Source organism: Mauremys reevesii, linkage group 23 (genome assembly GCF_016161935.1).
Source record: "Mauremys reevesii isolate NIE-2019 linkage group 23, ASM1616193v1, whole genome shotgun sequence".
Classification (NCBI taxonomy): domain Eukaryota; kingdom Metazoa; phylum Chordata; order Testudines; family Geoemydidae; genus Mauremys; species Mauremys reevesii.
The window spans coordinates 4,993,975-5,010,912 of record NC_052645.1 but is presented as its reverse complement, the minus strand read 5'-3'; the positions used below and the strand labels follow the sequence as shown (position 1 = coordinate 5,010,912).

General features: G+C 42.0%; 1 protein-coding gene across 1 annotated transcript in view; it reads left to right on the top strand.

Moving 5' to 3' along the window:
• Nucleotides 1–16,938, top strand: part of KDM1A (lysine demethylase 1A) — a 160,099-nt gene that overhangs the window by 15,721 nt on the left and 127,440 nt on the right. The window contains exons 2-4 of the mRNA XM_039511420.1: nt 2,098–2,263; nt 10,795–10,854; nt 14,809–14,942. Coding sequence (XP_039367354.1) covers nt 2,098–2,263; nt 10,795–10,854; nt 14,809–14,942 — 360 coding nt within the window. The remainder of the gene's footprint in view (nt 1–2,097; nt 2,264–10,794; nt 10,855–14,808; nt 14,943–16,938) is intronic.

Sequence of the window (16,938 nt, the reverse complement as noted above, 5' to 3'; positions counted from 1 at the left end):
TGGTGGAACCCTCTGTTGCTGTTAGGGGCCTGGGCTGGATCCAGACAGAATGGATTCTAGAACAGTAGAGACTCAAGAGGCATGATGTTTCTGAGTAAGTGTCAACCTAAAAAGCCAAATCTTTACATTTTGAGCTGCCTTTCTCTGCTGGTAAGAGTGTAGCCCATTCTAACTTCTTTTAACTTTGTGTTAATGTTTTTATGAATGACACTATTTTAGCACCTTGGAAATTATCTTAGTTTTAAAGGAATCTGCCAGAAGGACTTTGAGTTTTGTGAATGTAAAAGGCTTGCAGTGTGGTGTAAACAACCCCCAAATACTTCCTTTACAGCCACAATCTTCATTTTTCCAAGTCTAGCTTATTGGCAAATATCCTAGTTCTTCTAACAGCAATTTTGATTTTTCAGAAGTCCAAAGAAGATATGGTAAGATCTGCATTGACCTTTGTCAAGCGTGAGTGAATCTGACAAACTTGAAAGTTCCCGGTGTTGTGATATTCATGGTCTTGACAAAGCTCCTTTTGAGTCACTCAGTGTCTGTGAGCATCAGTTTCTTATGTGGAAGGTAATTTCCTTGCTGACTAACTTCAGATCACAGAGTGAGCTACTTATAGTGACTGATCATCTTATATCAAGTTTTATAGGGATGAAGCGATGCTGCAGTTATATCCTAAATTCCTTCCTATCTTTTTCTGAGCATTACAAGAGAGCTGCAAAAGTTATCTGAGCTCAAAGGTGTGTGAGTTCCGTCTTTAGTGAGCTAATCATCCTGCCAGCATTCCTTCACATGCATGCATATCTGTGTCAGTGAGGTCCTATTCTCAACTTGATGTTGAAAAAGCCCTTTTTAAAAAAAACCCTAAACCTCTAGTGTGTGATGTTCATTGACACAGTTTTCTGTCAAGCATTCCTCTAAGTGAAGCTGCCTAGTCTCCTGTCTTTAAATAAGTTACTTTCTTGAATGTCATCTCATACAGTATTCACTTGTTCATCTTAATTTGTGGCTTGTGTTTTTTAGTGAGGAGGTCTGTTTTCACTAAGTGTTTTTTATCCCAAGAAAACCTCACGGTTTTTCTTCAGAAAAACTTCATGTGATCTAGCCGTTGCTTCATGCTTCAAGGAAACTTTTTGGGTTAGGTTCTAAAGGGATCTGAGATACTGATGGTTGGAATGTGTTTGATGAAACTTGCACTCAGTTACTTCTATCTGAGATCAAAATCCCTGAGAGTGATTCCAGCCTGTGTAGTGCTAAAACATCAGCCCTAATAGAGGGATTCCTGTTTGGAGTCCTTTTTCAAAGAAGAATTAACAGGTAATGTCACATGTTCTCTAGTGGGCATTCTGGGAGCCTTCCAGGAGGTTTTCTCAAAGATTCACAATCCTATAGGAGCAGGTATGAGACTTTTTAGTCTTTTTACTGTGGTCCTGCTCTAAACACCCATAAACTGGCAAATTTGTAATGCAAAACTGTCCTCTTGCAGTATCTGAGGGTACGTCTTCACTACCTGCCAGATCGGCGGGTAGCAATCGATTTCTCGGAGTTTGAGATATCGCGTCTCATCTAGACGCGATATAGCGAACCCCGAACGCGCTCCCGTCGACTCCGGAACTCCACCGGAGCGAGTGGCGGTAGCGGAGTCGACGGGGGAGCCGCGGACGTTGATCCTGCGCTGTGAGGACAGGTAAGTAATTCGAGCTAAGGTACTTCGACTTCAGCTACGCTATTCACGTAGATGAAGTTGCGTACCTTAGATTGACCCCCCGCCCCCCTCAGTGTAGACCAGGCCTAAGACTAAGAAGATCACCACTTTAAGCTGAATTTTTATAGGTGGTTTCTTAACGTTGTTTCCAATGCCTGCTTTAGTAGTCAGGTTTTAGAGTGGTAGCCGTGTTAATCTGTATCACCAAAAAGCATGTGGAGTACTTGTGGCACCTTAGAGACTAACAAATTTATTTGAGCATAAGCTCAGGAAAGCTTATGCTCAAATAAATTTGTTAGTCTCTAAGGTGCCACAAGTACGCCTCATTCTTTTTGTTTTAGTAGTAAAACCCATTGTCTTGTTTGGTCTTGATTACCCTGTGACTGTGCTGTTTGCAGGTGGAGTACAGGGAGATGGATGAGAGTCTTGCAAACCTCTCTGAAGATGAATATTACTCTGAGGAGGAGAGAAATGCTAAAGCTGAGAAAGAGAAAAAGATACCACCACCACCACCACCAGCCCCTCCAGAAGAAGAGAATGAGAGCGAGCCAGAAGAGCCATCTGGTGAGTGGTGAACCAACTCTCCTAAAGGGTAGCACCTGCACTGTTTCAGTTGCAGAAACTTGTGGTCATTCAGATACAGCATCATGACCACTGGGTTCAGTTTAGATCTAATATGAAGGAAAAAGATGTCTGTCCTGTGAAACTTTCTTTGCTGGTCTGTGTGTGAAAAGAGGCTAGACAAATGCATCGGATCAGATTGCCATCTTCTAGTCTGGTATCAGTGTGCATGATGAGACTGCAAACTGAGACGAATCTTTAGCGCTAGGTTTTCTGTCTTTGAATGCTTGTCTAGATAAACAGATGCTTGTCAAAACAGCTGCTGTTTCCTAGGCTGGCACATCTGCTCATATGCAAATATTCATTCTGTTTGTCTTCTGTGGGAAAAGATGCCAGAAATTACTGGGTGAATTCTGTGGTGTGTGCTATGCATTTGATCAGACTAGTTCAGTGATTCTCAAACTGTGGGTCAAGACCCCAAAGTGGGTCATGACCCAGTTTTAATGGGGTCGCTAGGGCTGGTGTTAGACTTGCTGGGGCCCAGGCTTGAATCCCACTGCCCAGGGCTGAAGCTGAATCCTGTGCCCCACCATCTGGGGCCGAAGGCTTCAGCTCTGGTGGCAGGGCTCAGGTTACAGGTCCCCAACCAGGGGCTGAAACCCTTGGGTCTCTTCTCCGCCCCCCCCCCCCCCCCCCCCAAGGCAGTGAGGCTCAGGCTTCAGCTTTGGACTTCCCGCCCGGGGCAGTGAGGCTCGGGCTTTGGCTTTGGCCCTCCTGCCCAGGGTGGCAGGAGTCAGGCTGGCTCAGGCTTCGGTCCCCCCTCTGGAGTCATATAATTTTTGTTGTCTGAAGGGAGTCACGGTGCAATGAAGTTTGAGAACCACTGGACTGGTTGATGATAATGGTCCCTTCATGCCTTAAACTGCAAATCTGTAGGCTTGTATTTTTATATTTCTCGACAAATACTGTTTGCATAAACCTTACTGTTTTCCTTCCTGCCTTTTGGTAAAGGTGAAAGGTCCCCTTTAGAAAAAGGAAGGGGAGTGCAAGTATGCTTAGACTTTATATTTATGAAATTGTGTGGCTGTTTTCTATGCCCTGTGTCAATCCTAGTTTCTCAGAAGAAAGTATCTATAAGGCATTTACTGGAGTACGAGTGCTGCTCAATACATGCTCTGTGCCTCCAGGTTTACCCAAAAAAACCATTTACCCTTGTATTGCTATATCTCCCTTATGAATTAAGTCATCCTTTTTTAAATTCTGCCTTCAGGAGAGAGGCTTTAAATGTGTAGTGGCTTTTGGTTTTACATTTCAGTCATTGCCTGTGTAACACTTGCAGCCTTGTCAGTTACCTGTTGATATAGAGATCTTCCTCCCATCTGCTTCTCACAGAGGATCGTGACTGAGCTTGCAAGCCATTGAGGTTGCAGATGGACTGTCCCAGCTTGACATTAGTTTGATGAGGATTATCACCCAAAGCTTCAGTAAATGTTAAACTCTAATTGTGTGTGATCTGGGTGATGCTAAGTAGATCCTGAACCCTGAAATCTCAGTTTGCTCAGGCAATAGGAATCTGCCCCGGTCCTGAAACATAATACAAAGAGGGAAAATAATTCTTGTAGGAGTGAAAAAGTTCAGTGATTTAGTTGGGGTTGGTCCTGCTTTGAGCAGGGGGTTGGACTAGATGACCTCTTGAGGTCTCTTCCAACCCTAATCTTTATCATTTTAACTTAGAATCATAGAAGATCTTTATGTATGCAGTGGTGTTGTAGCTGTATTGATCCCAGGTTATTAGAGAGACAAAGTGGGTGAGGGTAGTGCCCTTTATTGGACCAACTTCTGTTAGTGAGAGAGACAAGCTATCGAGCACACACAGAGCTCTTCTCCAATAAAGATATTCCCTCACCCATCTTGTCTTTTACTTCATTATAGCCAATCTCTGCCAAAAGTGTCATTTTAATATGTGCAATTAAGAAGTCTGCTGGATAAATGCCTAAGTTAGAACACATTGCATGAGTGTAATCATCATTTCAGTACAAAATTAATGCATTTCACAATTGCTTTTAAGATACCACAAATTCACTATGTATGTCTAAGCATGACCCTTTGGTACTGTTCTGTGAACAACCAAAACAGCACTCACAGTGCAGTATATCACAAGAGCAAGAAAAATATTGAGAATTGGCAGTTTGACATACACCCGTGTACAGATAAATGTATACACTGTGCGTTTCTTTTGGCGGCAGGTAGAGTACATACCTGCATAGTCCTACTCCTGTTCCCCCCCAGTGAGGTGTGGCTTTTAGGCAAATAAAGAAAGCCTGAAGGGTGTGGATAAGAGTGCAAGTAGGTATCCTGCCCTACTTGCTTTCTGCTTACCCAAGCCATGCCTCCGTGTCTACACTGCTATTTTGAGCTGCTTTTGTAGCTTTTCCCTGATGCTTCCCCGTAACCAGAGCCTTTCACTGACCCATGTAGGTTCAGATGGCAGCATGGAAACAGCCAGCATTTCACTGCGGCATATAGTTTGTGTAGCTAAGTGCTGTCGTCAGTAGCGTATAATATAGTTGTAGTGTTAGATGCACAGTAACTCACTCAACGTTGTAGGTATGTTCCTGAAAAATGCTACTTTAAGCGAAATGATGTTAAGCGAATCCAGTTTCCCCATAAGAATTAATGTAAACGGGGAGGATTAGGTTCCAGGGAAATTTATTTTCTCTCTCTTACTTACTTAACTAAACAATTTAATACTGTCCCCAGCAATGATGATTGTGAAGCTTGGTTGAGGTGGTAAAGTCAGAGGGTGGGATATTTCCCCGGGAATGCCTTGCTGCTAAATGATGAACTTCGCTGAGCCCTCAAGGGTTAACACATTGTTGTTAATGTAGCCCCACATTCTACAGTTCGAATGGAGGGAGGGGAGACAGCATGGCAGAGAGAGACAGTCAAGCAGAGTGTGAGAGAGAGAAATGCGCATTACCCCTTCAAGTACGCTGACTCCACTCTAAGTACACTGCCTTTTTAAGTAGATCAGCAAGTTGAGACAATAGCTGCTGCCAGCAAAGTCCCTCTGTCCTGAGCCTTGTCGCTCCCCCCGCTCTGTGGAGATGAGGTTACAGGAGCGGGGGAGGAGGGCGATACCCTGACATTAGCACCCCTTCCTCCCCACCCCCACACAGCAAGCAGGAGACTCCTGGGAGCAGCTCCAAGGCAGAGGGCAGGAGCAGCACACAGCAGTCTGGGGAGGGACAGCTGAGCTGCCTGGCAATTGCTAGCCTGCTGGGCGGCTGCCGCACAGGGAACTTAGGGGAGTGGGGAGCTGATGGGGGGCTGCTGGTCTACCCTGGTTCCAAGTCCCCACCAGCTAGCTCCAACGGGTTGCTCTTTCTGCAAGCAGTGGACAAAGCAGGCAGCTGCCAAACAATGTTATAAGGGAGCTTTGTGCAATTTTTAACAAGCATGTTCTCTAATTGATCAGCAAGGAAACTGTGTTAACCTGTGTTTCCACTGCTTGCATCCGAAGAAGTGGGTATTCACCCACGAAAGCTCATGCTGCAAAACTTCTGTTAGTCTATAAGGTGCCACAGGATTCTTTGCTGCTTCTTGTGTTAACCTGGATGACTTTAAGTGAGGAGTTACTGTATCTTGTTTTTAAAACATTTCAGGCAGTTTTGTCCTATCTTTGTTGTATTAGCTGCCCTTAGAACATGCAAAAAACATTGACACATTCTGAGCTTGTGAAAAAAGACTGTAACTAGAAGAGCTTTTTCCCACAGCCAATCTCTAGTCTTTTTCGCTCTATTTGTAAAATGTGCCTAATTATGCATTTTGGTGAGCATGTCATTTTAGCTGTTAGGATACAGCAAACATAAAAAATGAAAACATTTGCTGCTGTGCTGTGAGCGTAGACTTGCTGAAAACTCTTCATCCAAACAATACTAGCAGCAAACTCAGGAACTCTATTCCACATTCCATTGATAGCTTTTTCTAATATATATTTACTCACTTTGGTAACCTGTGTCTCATCCCATTCACCTCAATGAAGCATGAAATTTAAAGCTTAATTAGGAATATTATGTTAGGAATAAAAAGCTTATAAGGAAATTAAAAGTGGCTAGTACAGTAATGGTAGATTAGCATTGCACAGCTAAAATTAAAAAATCAGAAAATGCAGAATCTAGTTTCTGCATCAGTATTAACTTGGCTGCATTGCATGATCTGTGTTTTATTATACTTAGTATTATAAACAAATGTTAACCAATGTGTAACCAAGCAAAGAGGACTAGGAAGTAAAATAGGTATGAAGTGGACAAGTTGATCTTACTGTAAGAACAGTTTGCATTTCTTAACAAATTGTAAATTTTGCAACCTTAACATTCATTAGCTTTTCATTTAACAATGAAAACTATTTTGCAACCTAGCTATTTGTTTACTATCTCTTGGAACAGCAAAGTAAAGTCAATTAACAGTGTCCTCCACCCTGTGGTAACACAGCTTAGAAGGTAGCAAAGTTCTGGGCCTTGTTTAGGATGTGGTGGGTGTGCTGTTTGGGGACAATTTTCAGATGTTCTGACATAGCTGGACCAGTGGAGCATTTTGGAATTGCAAACTTTAACAAAGAAGACCCTCAGTGTTATAAAACAGCTTTCAGAGGGATATTTAATAATTAAAGTAACTTTTAAAATATTGTGTTAGAAGCTCAATTTCACTTTTCTCCAAGGTAGGGGAACCAGCACAGTTGAAAAGAGTAGAGGGAAGTTTTACAGGTTTTTCTGTTACCAATCTAATTATGTCTGTTAAAGTACTGTATATACTCAATCATAAGCCAGTTCGTTTATAAGCTGCTGCCCCCCCGGATGGATAAGTAAAAATGGAAAATTTTTACAACTTGTTCATAAGCTGACCCTATAATTCAGGGGTCAGCAAACTTTGGCTCCTGGGCCATCAGGATAAGCCGCCAGAGGGCTGAGATGGTTTGTTTATTTTGAGCGTCCGCAGGCACGGAGGTAAACTGAATAAACAAAGTGTCCCGGGCCAGAACAGCAACTGGTGGGGAAATTTTTTGGGGGGGGGAGAAGCTGGGAGTCAGGGGAGTAACCCCTGTGACCACCCCCACATGACCCCACCCGAGCCTGGGACCCCCAATCCTCTCCCCATCCCATCCCATCCCTTCCCACCTTATCTGGGGAGGGCCAGGGGAGGATGTCTCTGGCCTGGCTGGAACTGCTCCAGTGGGCTGGACCGGGCGGTGCGGCCGCAGCCTGCTCCAGCGGGCCCAGGTGCGGCCGCAGCCTGCTCCAACGGGCCAGACTGGGCGGCGCGGCCACAGCTGCTTTGGAGGCTGGAGGGAGAACAGCATGGCCAGAAGCTGGCCCCGCCTCTTCCCTTCTGTCTCTGCTGGCTGTGCTGCCTCTCCTTGCTCCCTCTGTTGTGGGGAGGGGATGTGTCCCACCTCTCCTGCTCTATACCCGTTCATAAGCCAACCCCCTTCTCTGGTGCTTCCCTTTTTTACTAAAAAAATTCAGCTTATGAACGAGTATATACAGTATATCTGAGTTATGGGATACCACTGTACTCCTTTACATTAAGCAACCTTTTTTTCTTTTTTTCTCCCCTCCTTTGGGTTTTTCTTCTCTGCCTTCATCAACTTGGGAGTTTATCCTATTTTTTCCCCATTTCTTGTGGCTTCTCTCCCCACTCAGACCCCATTTGTCTAGTCCTCGGTCAGCCTTTTTAGTTTGTGGTAAGTAATGTTTATAGCTGGTGCTTACCAAGGGAGAACAAGGTTGAATCTGCTCCATAGTAATGTACTGTCGCTTGTCCACAGTGGCAGCTCTGTGCTCTGTCTCATCTGATTTGTCTCCTTTCTTTCTTACATTTAAACTGAGCATGAAATTTTAGGCCTCCTATGCTACTTTCCCACTGCTTTTATTTGAAGACTGTTGGTGACTGGTACCTTTTGCTATTGTTTCTCTTGTATGAATGAGAGCAAAGTAAAATGGATTCTTCTACCTACCTCTTTCTCCTTGACTACTTTTCAGAACACTCCCCTTTACCCCCCTTCTCACCCACCTCTAGAGGTAGAGGCTCCTGAATTTTCTCCTCTGCACATAGTTTGTTCAGCTGGAACGATGTGACATTGACAAAGATTGTGTCAGTTTCAGTTTGTTGGTGCTCTGGAAAAGGCAGCAGGAGCATAACCTTCCCCCTGTGGAAGATTAGTCATTTCTCTGATATACAGTACATCTACCTCCTTGTTCTCAAAAATATATTTTAAAACCTGAGCTGTGTTCCAGTATCTCTAAACCTTATTTGTGCTCAGAAAATGATTTGTTGCTAACAGTACAAGACAGGAGTGGGTCTCTCTGAACTGGTATTGAAAACATTTGACTGTTGTAAGTGTAAGTATAAAGCATCACACATGCTGTGATAGTCCTGAGAACATCATTTACTCTGGTTGTCAGCACCAGTTCAGAGAGACTGATAGTTGACAGCCAGTGAAAGCAAGAGATCTATTTCCTAGTGGACACAAGGCATGAGTGTGTGACTTGATATGCAAATAAACTCTTTGTGGTTTAGAGGCATTCTCTTACTATATGGTTGTGGCTCTGAGCACAATAGCCCCCCCCCCCTTTTCTGATTGGGACTGCTGAGTGCTCATTCATTATTCATTCAAATAACTTTTAGCTCAAGCTCTCTAAAAAATTAGTAGTGGGTATAAAAATTGTCAGCAGATTTTCCCCAACAATAGTCATCTGGTTAACTAGTAAGCAAATAAATCTTAGTCCTCTACTTCAGAGTGAAAATGTATGTGCAGCACCTGCTATGGGCCATTACAGGTGGACCAGCATCTCCAGTAGAAAGTGTGTAGTTAGCTAACACTTCTCCTAGGAGACTGACTCTTGGTTACATTGGAACTGGAGTGTGCCCTAAAGCTCTGTGTGTGTAGCAACTTCTATGGGGTTCTTTATAGAGTTGTATTGTTCAGATTTCCCTTCTTGTGTGTTTCCTATTGTCTGTTTTCATTTTCTGTGTAGACTTGGGGTTCTGTGAAGTTCAGAGTGCACTTTCAACATACAAAAGCATGCAAATATCTGATTCACCATACCATTTTTATTGGGGATTAGGTTTGGAGCAGGAGGTAAACTTTAAAATTTGTATGTTGAGTTAGGATGTCAGAGACTCTCCCTAAGAGCTTCAAACTATATCCCAACTGCTACAAAAGGATCCCCCAACCCTAACAAGCAATCTTAACCAGTGTTCTGTACCTCAAGAGGGCCATAACTGTGTGATCTACTTGAGGATGTCACTTTGAGCCATCATGATCTGAGAGAGGCTACTGTCCCATTAGGCACTGTGAGCCCTAGAAGTCTTTTCCATTGAGCCTAGGAGATTTGTTCTTTAGGAACTCTGCTGGGTGTTGGGACATTACCATGAAGCATTCTGGTTTGAAGGAGCCTCGAAATAAGTCTAGACTATCAAATGGTGCTTGGATATCTTCAAATCATTCCACTACTTCCTGCTCTTTGGAGCTGAGAAGATGTATAGACAGAACCATCCAATCATAGAAGCATATCTTCTGTGAGCAAAATTGAGGTAGTTCCTCCAATAGAGATTTAGTGATGCATGAGAAGGGGGCTTATAAAGGTTTGCTCCTATAGGCATCACATTCACACCTATCCCTGTTCCTAAAATTACTCAAGTTTCCAATTAGTATTTTTATTCAGACAGGACTGCTATCCAGGACTTTTATGTAAGGTGAGGTAATTTTGAGGCCTCATCACATCTTTCAGCTGGTTGCTTTGCATTTCTTTACGCGTCCAGCTCTGGATATAGTGAAAGTTCACTGTAAGGTATTAAAGTACTTTGTACCTGAGTTTGTAGATGTCCACATCAGTGCTCTGTGGGTCAACAGTATTGACACACTCTGCTTCTAGGGTTGTTTTAGTGTTCTAATGGATTGTAAGTGCACCAAGGGCATTGAAGCAGATATTGTTGGCCTGAACCTTGCATGGTTCGTACTTCAAGGAAAGGTTTATGGAAGAGAAGGAAGAGGCTCTCTTGAAAATAATAGATGCTTTTCAGAATGGTTCACTCTATCCCATTTCAGTTGGAGAGTGCAGGGATATCCAGGGCAAGATTATCAAATTCTTGCAGTTTTAGACCCCTAGGCTCTCAATGTACCCATCCAACCAATCTTCAAACTGGTAGTAAGAAGTGTAATCTTATTATTCCACTCCCAGCTATTAATAAAGCTGATCATAAGTATTTAGCCACCAGGAATGCTACATACTGTGTGCTTCTACCTTTCCCACAAGAGTGATTTAAAGAGTTCCAATAACAAGGATAAAACTTTAGAAGACTACAAAGTTTGGTGCCCTGGACCTATATTCCAGAAGATGGAATTCTCAGAAAATGTGTTTAGTTAGTTGGTGAAGTTTAATACTTAAATCGCCAACTGCCAGGCCTTTATGTCCAAATATGATTTTAACTTATGGAGTAAGGTCCCTGAGTTCTCCTCTTTCCTTCCACAGGGCAAGCAGGAGGACTTCAAGACGACAATTCTGGAGGGTATGGAGACGGCCAAGCATCAGGTGAGGGTGGCGTTTGATGCTTGCCACTTAATAGCAAGAGCCGCCAAATGAGGGATTGATGCTTGCAAGTGCGCATGGGTGTGGGTGTTCAGACCTTAGCAAGAGGTATAGGAGACATTTACTCCTCTTTGAGAAAGGGAGGAATCTCTTCTAATTGCAGTTGAAGGCTATAGTGACTAAGTACATGGAAAGTAAAACTACACTGAAATCCCTCAGGCCGATCTCTCATCCCTCCACTCCTCTCCATGTTCAGAGGAGACCAAACATGGGAAAGGGTACTTCCTGCTTAGCCAGCTTTTACCCATTAGAATGGTACTGAGCTCCAGGCTTCAGTGTGCTAGGCCCTTTTCTAATGCACTTGAAGCCCATATATTTTTGAAAGAATTGAGTTCATGAGCAATTTCCCAGCATTTGGCACAGAAGACTTACCTATGGGGTAGGTTAGTCCACTTTTTAATAGACTGGCTCATGAATTAGAGCCAACATTTGATTCTAAGTATCGATATAAAGGGGAATGCATTTAGCCTGTAATCCCCACCAATTGCTTTCTTTATTTTTAAGTACTTTCAAAATGCTACAAAATGTTCATCTTCCTCAAACCATGCCACTATATGCCTGTGCCACCTGAGGAGTGAGGCATGGGGTTTTAATCAAAGTAGTTATGAGTTATAAGATCCATTCTAGACTGTGAAGAAGTAAACCTCTTTGAAGCAAATACAAAATTCAAGGTATCTCAAGGGTTCACCCTGACCCGTTCTAAATGAAGGAGCCTGGTTATGTTTTGGATCTTGGTATCAGCACATATAGAGATCCCTTTTTAAATATTTCAGACTTACAGAGGGGACATAGTGCTTTTTTGCCCTGGACTTTTTGACTCTGCATTTTGCAAATGATAATATGTTACATCAGTATCAAATTGTTTCTGGGAGTGTGCTTTACCCACTTGGATGGATGAATGAATGATTACTAATTCCTGGAAATTGTCAAGAGTGCAGAATGTGTTGCTTTGAATACTGAAGGAGTTTTTCATCTGAAAATATCCCAGTAAGGTGTGTGGTGAGGATTGATTTTTTTTTTTTTAATGGAGCAATGGCCAACAGAATCCTTTTGGGATGTGTCCTGTGAGGAAGGAGAATACCAACATGCAGATTGGGTTAAATATTCATGAATGGTTGGTACTGTAGTCAGGAAGTAATAAAGCTGTGTGTGTTTGTAAAAGAGAGAAGAGTAGAGGAGAATCTGTGGTGGTGAACCACCTTAATCATAAAGAGATGCACAGAAAAACTGTCAAAGACAAATGTGTGTGAATCCTCCAGGAAGAGAGATTTCCGTTCCTTGTTGAGATTTTTCATAAAGCATGGTTCATGTAAGAGTAGAGGGGGATAGTTTAACCTACCTGAAGGTGATCTAAATTTAGCCTGCTCAATTGCAAGAAATCCACTAGAAGGGGGTTTGGTTTTAAGTGAACTCTTCTGGTTGGTGAGCCATATTACAATATTTTGCTGGTGTCTGTGGATTATATTTTACACCTATTCCATTCTGGTCTTCAGATCTGTTTCCTTAGTATCCGTCTTAGTTCACAGACAAGATAAAAGTAAAGATTTCTGCTCAGCCTTTAATTATGAAAGCTTATCAAAGACAACTTGTTTCTGTGACCTTTTAATTTAAAGCCTATAGTTTCATGAGATGCGAACATGGCGTTAGGGGGAAAAAACCCTGCTTGGACCATCCCTTTAAATCCGTTTGTAGGAGCTGAAGATTTTCTTTTTAAGGTTCTTTATAGCTGCAGGAGCTTTGTCTCTCAAAACTGGTGAAACACAAACTCTGCTGACTATGCCATATTCAGTGGAAAGGAGATTTGGTATATGTATCTAGATTCTTTCCAAAGGTTTTATTGGGAGTTTTGCATTAGTTGTTTGGACAACATGCTTGGTGCTATGTTTTTTCAGAAAAAGTCTCTGGTTAATCCCTTTGTTTCCAGTAAAAACTCTTAAAACAGTCTAGTCAGCATGTTTGGCATTTGTTCAGTTTGTCTCTAAGAGCCATGTTTTAAAACCTTTTTTCTCACTGTTACTTGGTGTTATGGGCACTTAATCTCTAGTAGTCAGTTCTGCTAAAGGTAATGCAGGGGGTGATGGATAGTTTCAGGTTGATTCACTTGACAGTATAGGTAGGGTACTTTTACTATACATGCATACATGCACAGTGAATCTCATGTTTATAGACGGATGGAAAATAGCTATAGAGTAGCCCATCCTCTGGGCTAGTGAACACTTACTACCCAAGGAATTGATCTTCTACCCTCTACAATAGGAGACTTTTTTCAATAGCCTAATAGATATTGCTGTCAGGAAATCTTACTTGATATTCAACCTAGTTTTTCCAGTTTTTATTTTCAGTTTATACTACTAAATAATCCCCCTTGTCTATGCTCCACAGTTATATGCCTCTGTGGTGTTTACATCCTGCCAATGATTAGTCAGTTGTCTTCACTCTTAGTTGTCATTCAGTCAAGCTATTCGTAGTTAGCTCTTTTAATCTTTCCTCATAAATCACTCTTGTCAGCCCCTTAATAGTTTTCTTTAAGTTCCTTCAAATTGGTCTTCATCTTTATGGTATAAAAATGCTCAGAACAGTTTCACCAGACCTGCAGAAATGATAATTTCTCTCCCACCACCTTCCTATTCTGTAACATGGTGCCTCTGCCCATCCAACCTAAAATCATACAGATATTTGTTTCCATAACACACTGCAAAGTCATATCTAATTTGATGCCTTCCACCATCTCTCTTAGTCAATATTGATGCTGGAATTGTTCATTTCAGTCTCATTTCATTATCTGTGGTTTGGCGTTTTTTCCTTGGATATATTAGCTTGTATTTTTCCAGTTTAGCTTCTTTTCTGCTTATATTTCTAACCTTCCTAGGTCACCTGGTATTTTAAAATTGACCTTAGTGACATTTGCCTCTCAATGTATTTTTTGTCCTGCTTTTTGTGCCTGTAAGATGTACCTTTAAAGTGAAGTCCAGATGTGCCCTTTCCTTTTATGCAGAAATGTCTGTTTTTGTGCACTTTTTTTGTGACTTGTGTGTAGTTAGTTTGTGTTCTGCTGTAATTTAAGGAATACGGTCTAGTTAATACTATTGTTCTTGCAGTTTTCTGTAAGCTGTGATTTCCATTTGTTCCAAAAATATTAAATGTTCAGGTGCCTTAATTGGACGCCATCATTGTGTATAGAGACACGACTCCTAGTTCGTGTCCAGCAGTAGACTTTAAGCATTGCATTATCTAGGAAAAGATAAAATTCCTTTCCTTTATTTCACTCAGGAAAATACAGCAGTCTCTTGCATGGATCTATACTCCATTGCTGTACACATTATGGGTATGCTGGTTAGGCTAAAGGGATGGACTGTGGGTTTCTCTAGATTTAGGTAAAGAAGACAGTGTTTGTCAGTGTTAATCTAGACAAACCCTTGGAAGCTGGAGAGCAGATGTGAGGAACCTATACATTGTCCTCTTCGTGGTTTACAGCCCTCTTGGCTTAGGAAGGGTCTCCTGGAGGTTTGTGGAGCTTTGAGAGAGAGATCTAAACCAGTTATTCCTTACTGATAAACAGTTTAGTTTTCTTTTCATATCTTTTTATCTCCTCACTTTTACTTGTTGCTTGTTTTCTAAATTCTGTGATCTTTTGTAGTAGTGCTAGTGCTGGTGCCCAATTTTGATCTGTAACTCAAAGCACTGGCTGAGATATTTTTGGCTTGCAGAAATAGACAAAAGAAGCTGGTGGAAGTGTAAGGCGAAATCAGTTGGCGCATAATTATATATGGATATTCAAGGTGTCTTGACCAGGAAGGGATAGCTTTTTATTAAAAACACTAACATATCAATTGCTTTTGGAATACTTGTTAGAAACACCTTTTTTACATTTTATTTATTTATTTATTTATTGTGTAGGTGTGGAGGGTGCAGCTTTCCAGAGTAGACTTCCGCATGATCGTATGACCTCTCAAGAAGCTGCTTGTTTTCCAGACATCATTAGTGGCCCGCAGCAGACTCAGAAAGTGTTTCTGTACATCAGGAATCGCACAGTAAGTTCTTATGTATTAGGAACGTTGATGGGAACATTTCCATATCTTTTTAATAATTTGCAAAGAACATCTGGATGATTCTGTCTGGCGATTGCTTCTTGTGGTGATTGATGGTTTCTATGATGAGCTGTTCTGTTTCAGAAACCTATCACACAAAATCAATACAGGTAGTTCTTATCCAGTTCTGGATTGAGGCATTCTTTTGAGGGACAGTATAGGCAAATCTGCACTGGTGTTGGACCTGTTGCTTGAATACCGTGCACATTCTTAAGGTTACAAATAGAAGTCTCATATAAGATTCTCTTTTTCGATTGTCCATAACTTTTTCAACTAGTTTCCTTTTGGGCAGAAACTTCTATGTTTAGTCTCAGCCTGTTGAGAAAATTAGCTAATTTTGTTGCATAAGAGGTCTGAAAACATTTTTACTTAAGGAAATTTAAGAAAAAATTGCTTATGCGTGGAACTCAAATGCCTAAATATTGAAACATTGAATTATGCATGTCTCTTGTCCTCAGTAAAGAACTTTCATTAAGTGAATCAAACTGATTCTGTGTCTGTTGCATTTATGTTTTAATTCAAAACATCATTCATGTAACTGAAAGTGCTGAGGGTGGGGTTTTCAAATGTGACCAAGTCACTTCGGTGTTGGCTTGGCAACCTGGTCAATTGACCAGTCAAATAACAGAGACAAGGTAGGTGAGTGTGGTGTCTTTATCTGGACCAACTTCTGTTGGTGAAAGAGATGAACTTTTGAGCTATGCCTCTTCTTCCTGTCTCTGATGTCCTGGTACCAACATAGCTACAACAACACTGCAAATAGTCAAATAATCTCAGCTGGCCACCTATTATTTGACTACGGTTAAATCTTTTCAGATTTTTTCAGCAAGAATGCCCTGATGTAGTAGTAGTCTACCTTTTAGATTGCATCATGATGCCATATGTTAGCAAGCTTACTTAAAAGTTCATGATTGCTCACCTTACTACATGCTAATGCCATCTGTTGGGGGGGAAAAGGTGAACTAACTGAAAGGTGAGCATCTTGATTTGCTGAGATCTTCTAGACCGAACTCAGCTCTGTGTCAGCTGTCCCGGAGGTGTTCGTTATCTCGCTGAACATGTTCTCCCACATTCTCTTTCTCCTCCTCCTAATCACCGAAAGTCTGTTTTCAGGTGTTGATGACACACACATTTTCAGCTGTCATTCATGGAGAAAAAAATAAAGGAGCCACTGTACATGAATAAAATGTTTCCATAGCAAGGCCATTTTCATTTAAAAACAAAACAAAAAAAAAAAAAACCCTTACTATAAGCCATAACGTAATCAGAATCTGTAACCATTCACTGTGCCATTTTGCTGTTCCAGCCACGGTGAGTAGCTCCCTTCCTCCCCTCCCGGTCAAGGGTGACTGCCCTTTTAATGAAGTTTATGGCAGGCTCATGTCGGGAGCAGAGGTAGCTAGTCGAACAATTGCCTTTCCCTATAGGACCACAGGAAGCTGTTTATGAACGGGGGGCGGGACGGGGGACGGATGACCTTTTCACTCCCAAATTGTGGAATCTCTCATGTGGGGCCCCAGTCCCCTATCAGCCACTTTAAACTTGCCGACCCATGCTGAGCACAGTAAAGGCACATTAGTGGCCGCATGATTTGGCGATCTGGAATATGGGGGAGTGGGTTGGGTCTACATGCCCTCTTTTTTCCTTGTAAGAGCGCTTTTAATGAGAACTTCCCCCGTTTCCCCTAGGAGACCCTATGTGATATCAGTCTCCTGAGGGTAACAGAAGCGGAAAGGAAGAGGATGCTGCAAGCATCTGGATATAGACGCGGTCCTTGGGCTGCTATGCTGTGTACTGCGATGATGCTAGCAGAATTAATTCAGGGGTTGCATGGGAAAGTGTTTTACCATGGTGGAAGAAATAAGACTGCCCTGCCCAGAAACCTTCTGCAAAGGATTGAAGAGTACCTCCATGAAAGTTTCCTAGAGATCTCCATGGA